The 6000-nt window shown below is 39.0% G+C and overlaps 1 protein-coding gene across 1 annotated transcript; it reads left to right on the forward strand.

The window, feature by feature from the left end:
- Window positions 1-591: 591 nt before the first annotated feature.
- Window positions 592-5017, forward strand: haus4 (HAUS augmin-like complex, subunit 4). Its single transcript, XM_085269657.1, has 9 exons — window positions 592-771; window positions 1008-1147; window positions 2220-2351; window positions 2649-2789; window positions 3001-3097; window positions 3196-3341; window positions 4201-4331; window positions 4543-4611; window positions 4697-5017. Exons 1-9 carry the CDS (start codon window positions 705-707, stop codon window positions 4878-4880), a joined length of 1107 nt encoding a protein of 368 aa, XP_085125783.1. The 5' UTR covers window positions 592-704; the 3' UTR covers window positions 4881-5017.
- The last annotated feature ends 983 nt before the right edge of the window (window positions 5018-6000 follow it).

Consider the following 6000-nt stretch of genomic DNA (forward strand, 5'->3'; position numbering starts at 1 on the left):
TGTCATGTGGTTGTGAAATACCTGTTTGTAGATGGATAAGATGCCAATTATAAGGAACACAGGGAAAGAGAACCCAGAGGAGACAAAGCAAAAGTCCAACATCTTTAATCGGAGGTTATGCAGATAGTGAAGCAAACAAACCAAGTGAGCAGTAAGCAAAAAGTGAAGATTAAAAATTAATTTAAAAAAAACTAATGAACAAGAAATGAACTAAAAATGTGATACAATTAAAAGTACAACAGGAAAATTGAAAATAAAAAGAATATCGAGGAGCAAAAGACACAAAAGAAAGAGAATATTCTGATAGTGTCATAATGGCCAAATGCGTTCTTTAGCTTCTAGTTGTTGTTACTGTAATTGTTGTTTAACAACAACAAACATTCAGTTTTATCTTAAGCCATGTCACTTTATTAATATTAATGTCAAAGGACGTTTAGTTGTTAGTGGGAAAAGATTAAAATCTCGATATTTTCCGCTTCAACACCTCAACACCTCACGTGAATAGCACGTTGCCGTCACCCAGGGACCGCTGTATGACCACGTGGTCCAGTTAGCCAATAAGAAGGCTTCCGGCAAACGCGCGCAACTTGATTCAGGAAGTACGTGTTTAAGATTTCAGCTCGTCTTCGTGTTTGAAAGAAATAGTTCACAAATCCACAAACCTCCTGTATGTTTGGATACTAAGGACAATAATTAATTGGAAAATGTCCGGTAGTACCGAGACAGCAAACATATCGTCGCTTGGGAAGGGTGACACTTTGCATCAACAGGGTAAGAAGACAAGTGGACTGCATATCTACTAGTAACCCTATATTGTAGCAATAACAGAAAGTAGATGTAATAAATTAACGTAGTTTAAAGTATTATCTATTAATGTATAAATAACGATGTTATTGTTAAATACGAAAGTAGGCTCTTTTAGCTTTATTTTCTTGCCAAATTTGCTATTGTCCGTTTAGTTTGGCCGTCCTTAATTACTTCTCTGCATTTTGTGCCTTTCCCCTCAGTCCTCGCCTCCTTTCCACTGTGTCACATGACTGAAGAAGATCTGATCCAGAACCCGCAGTTTTGTAAACTCCTGGCCACTCTGGCACAGCATGTGGATCAAACCGGACTCACCGCTCCGCTGAAAACAGAGCTGGACAAGGTGTCTGTCGTTCCTGTTCCTATTTGTTCCTATTTGTTTTTATCAACACAGAAGTTAATCAGTGTAGAGTTTTAAAAAATAATTCAAACTGGGTCATGGAACAGTTTTTCTTGTATTTTTTTTGTCTTGTACTATTCAGAAATGAGGAGTCATAATTTGTCACACCTCTATGGAAATGAGATTTTAGTCCACTCATTATGATTCAATAAATAGTCTGTGACTTACTGACCTCTACTGGCGAGAACTAAGAATTGCAACAACATGGATCGACCCTTTCTCTGCTCAAGAGAACAGTCTTTTTTTTAAAAAAACTGAAAAATACTGGAATAAAAGAAGCTGTTTGTTTATTTATAGTTTTAAGAGAGCTAACGTAACCTCTGTGTCGTTTACCAGAGAAACAGATTATGTTCGAATAACCTGCTCACTGGCAAATTTTCTCCTGCAAAACCTGAAAAAGCTGTGTGGATAGCCAGACATGTAGTGAGCGCTACATGGACTAAACAGCTGGACTAAATGTATCTTACAATGGGTTTTGTGAATACAGGCTTCAGGCAGTCTGAATATGTTGTAACAATATTTCATTTCAAAAGCTTTATTTGCATTGGATTGGTCATCAGAAGTCACAGAGTCAGATTTTTACATGTAAAGTGGAAGTTTCAGGTTGGACTACAATGTTAAAATCACAGAAGTCTTTTATGTTTGGTCCATATTTGTATTACATTTTATTTTCATCTCCTATAACCTCGTCAGGTAACAGGTGAACGATTGCATTTAAAAATGAAACTGAATTCAAATAGAGACCCTGATCTTTATTGACGGGGTTACCATTAATGCTTTGGTTTATTTTTCCAGCACCCATAAAGGTGCTTAATTCAAGATGGAGCGACTCATCGTTACCTAAGCCTGATCAGCTGTTCTCGACTCCAAATCTCAAAGGTTCCTGTCTCAGTGTTTAGGGTCTGGCTCCAAGTTTGTTAAGCCTTCTTTCTAGAACTGGGACAGGATCTGACCGATTTTGTGAGGTACTGTGTGAGTCCTTACATGTGTGAGTGTTTTGGGTTTTTTTTCCCAGGCTGAAAAGAAGCTGCAGATTCAGAAACTTCAATGGCTGCGCTCCGAGAGCCTGCACAGAGGGCTGCAGGAGATGATCCAGAACCACTGTGTCAGGAAGCACCATGCCACTGTACCCCCTGACCAGAACATGGTACATTTCACTTCTTTACACAGTTTAAAAGTGCATAAAGAGCTATCAGTGAGCTATGGACAGGCTAACAAGCATTCATTGTATGTTCTTTGTCAAATTTTGAGCAGATTTTCATCTCGCTGTACGGCTAAAACGACTTTATTGAATGTTTTTTATAGATAAACGGTCAGATAAAAGTTTATAGACAAAAGTTTATCACATGGAGTTTTTAATCGATTAGGAGACTCTTACTAATGATGATCTTAAAAAAAAAAATACATATAATAAAACAAATAATTTGCGTTTGTTCCTTTATAGTTCTATGAGACGATGGAGAGGTGTCTACTGGTGGCTCAGTGTGTCAGGCAGCTGGATCCCAGTAACACAACAAACCAGGACCAGCCGTCGGTCCTGGGCCTGACCCCCCAGCTCGTGATGGAGCTCATGCCTTCCGAGAAGGTGAATCATAAAATTCAGTACATGCAAGTTAAAATCTGTTTGGGATGTGCTGCATCTGTTTAGCGTAAACCCATAAAAACATGCACACCACCAGAACCGTTTGGGAAACTTCTTTTAATATTCCTTTTATTTTATTTTATTTTATTTTTTTTGATAATGAATTCAAACTACAAATGCTTTCCTCATGCCCACGCTGTATTTTCTTTACTAGAATGTACAAAGTCTGAAACAGGGTCTACCAAGACAGCTGGAGAAACATCTCAAAGAAAAGTGTCTGAGCCTTCTCTCTTACTATCAGCCTGAATGGGGTACAGCAGCTACAAACACTTTCACCACATGGCTTCATACCACGTCATTCTGTTCACTCGACACAACGACTAACCTGCTGTTTTGTGATTTCTTCTAGAGCATGAGAGCGAGGGTCTAAAGATGGCCAAGCTGTCTCATCTGTCAGCACAGCTGGACAAAGAGAAGAAAAGAGCAGAAAGTCTGAAGGAGACGTGCAGAGAAAACACGGTTCTTCTGCAGAGACAGACTGAGCTCTACCTCACTGTAAGGGAATGCTTTTAGTGGGGATATCGATCAGCAGTCCAGTCTATTTCATGCAGTTCTGTGTTTACTGTAACGCTATAATTTTACTAATGAATACCAGTATAGTGAATTACTATTCTTCAATTTAATTTTGTTACATTTTATTTCTCACATTAAATTTTTACTACAAAATTAAGAGGAAAAAAAAGTAAGTTTTATGCTTTCATCAATCATCCCAGGCTCTTTCTTTGAGTGAGGGATTCAGCTCATTACATTAACACTGACAGTGGATTAGCAGACACCTGAAGCCAAAGTATTGGTATCTTATTAGAAGTGGAAAAAGCTGGATCCATGAATTCCTGCACCTGTGATTTTCTGCACACTGCATCATTCATCAAAATGCTCATTCTGACTTGACTAAGTGGTTATTATCCTGAGACCAACATTTATAAGGTATCCTTGAGGAAAAACTGCATCAGCCCATCATTGTCTGGTTCTGCTTTTTTATTTTGATGAAATTAAAATGTATTACAAAGTTCTGATATGAGCAAGTCACCACACCACATATAATTTTAAACTATTATATAAACAAACTTGAACCGCAGTCAGATTTGATAAAACATGGTTTTAAAATGCTCGGGTCAGAAAGCCAAAAACATGGGGCGCTAGTAGTAATAAGCAAGCTTGCAAGTCACAAAGTCACAGTGCTAACTAGCTTCTTTTTAAAGTGATAGCACTGCAAGCATGAATTGGTCGAGGCACTTGGGGAAGGGGGGGAATAAGGATATGCTTCGAGGAAATGTACTCACCACATTAAGCTGCATGAAATGCGTAAATGTGTTCTGTTTGCTTAGTCACTGTTTGCTCTTTTCATACACAGGAGCTGACAAAGTGCATTCAGCTTTTCCAGTCTTTCATCTTGAACCACAGGCTGAAGATCCAGACAGATCTGGACAGGAAGAAATTGGATTACTTTGAAGGCAAATGTGAATTAATCTTGCAGAAGATAAAGTAAGCCGTTTTCAGTGCTTCAGTACATCAGACTTGGTTTCTATATAAGGCCATTTGCATTACTCTAACGCTCTCGTAAATCAGATAGTTGGACTGCATTTCGTACTAAGAATGTTTTAATCCAGTGCTGATAGTCCAGTCGTGACTCATAGTCAAAAATGAGATGCATTAACTATACACACATTCCTGTTTCTCATGTTCATTTTTAAAGGGCAGAGATGGTGGAAATCCAGCTGGATACATACACGCCTGACTCGATTTCTGCTCACAGAAAAATAAGGCAAGACTAAAATTCTTCTGTTGAAGCTACATTCTGACTGATCCCTTTGTCCAAACCTAACCAGCTCGTCGGATCTCATTTTCAGGGAGAAGCTGGAGTCTGAGCTGAAGGCGTGTAAAGCGGAAAAGCAGTCTGTCGAGTTAAAGCTGGCCTCCTTCGAGATCTTGGGCAAAGACTTTGAGGCGCTGGCCGAGGAGTACTGCAGATTACGGCAGGAGATGGAGATGAAGAACTGGGCACTGAAAGAATTCACCCAGTATAACGACTAAGTGAAGGGCGTATCTGATGCTGACACATGCCAGCCTTGCCCTCATCCCGCTCTGGAATTCCACAGAATGACATGCTGGCTTTTAATTGTTGGACACTGTGGTGTGACGTGAATCAAATAAAGTTGGCTCTGAACATTGCTCTGTGGTCCCGCCGTGCCTTATTCACGCCACAGACACAAACTGTGGGCCTTTAGCCTGCAGTAACTTTGTAGCATGTCCATATTATTTCAGATAACAGGACTCCTGAAAGTGCCACTGAAGTGGTTCAGGCTTTTTAGTTTAAACCTGCTTTGCATGATTCACAGTTCAAAACAGAAACAGTCTGATTCTTCTTCCCTTTGCCAGAGCTGCAACGTCCTTTGACATCATCTACGAGCTGAGTCCATTGATTCATCTGGCTTAATTATTGATACTTTGCTGAGATCATCATGATGAGGGCATGAATATGAATTTGTGCCAAGAAGATGCAAAATTGCATTTATTTATTTTTAATCACCCTGCAGTCATAAAGAGTCCTTCAAAAAATTCCAGATCCGCATTAAGTTGACTCCAAAACCTTTGCTGGACAAAATGTTTGCGTGACCTCCACATGTTTATGAGTAATGCAGAGATTAATAAAGCTATTCATTTGAATAAGATAAGCACTGTTACAGTAAACTTATAATATCTTTCATGTGGCTACATTAACATTTTGGATTGCTTTCTAATATTGACATTATTGTTGTTATTATTAGTGGAAATTCATACATCTTTATGGACACTGAAAAGTGTGCATGTCAGTTGTAGGTGGAAGAGCATGAGTGAAGCATCTATTCAGTGCCTCAGTCCAACGTTGTCTGAAGATAAAAGTCTTCCTTTAACAGTTTATGTAACTATGTAATATAAATTTTCAATTCATTTATTAAACTTACTAACAGCCTGTGTTCATATTGTTGTTTCTTTGAGCTGACGGCTTCTCTCACTGCAGGTCCTGACAGGCACACAGCATCCTTTCATACAGGCTGGTGCTCATGTGTCAACACTTGATCCTAAATGAAATATAAACTTTGTCAGGACAAGAAAACTGAAGTGCATGCAGTGGGACATTAACATGAGTGTGAGTCAGCTGCTCTCATAAATA

The sequence above is a fragment of the Mchenga conophoros genome, linkage group LG3, assembly GCF_057382185.1.
Source record: "Mchenga conophoros isolate Kocher_MC1m ecotype Shallow Benthic linkage group LG3, M_conophoros_male_GT1.1, whole genome shotgun sequence".
Lineage (NCBI taxonomy): Eukaryota > Metazoa > Chordata > Actinopteri > Cichliformes > Cichlidae > Mchenga > Mchenga conophoros.

Coding starts and splice junctions, on each gene's coding strand:
- haus4 (XM_085269657.1), top strand. CDS start 705: ATGTCCGGTAGTACCGAGACAGCAAACATATCGTCGCTTGGGAAGGGT. Junction 772..1,007: donor TGACACTTTGCATCAACAGG/GTAAGAAGACAA, acceptor CTTTCCCCTCAG/TCCTCGCCTCCTTTCCACTG. Junction 4,332..4,542: donor TTAATCTTGCAGAAGATAAA/GTAAGCCGTTTT, acceptor TCATTTTTAAAG/GGCAGAGATGGTGGAAATCC.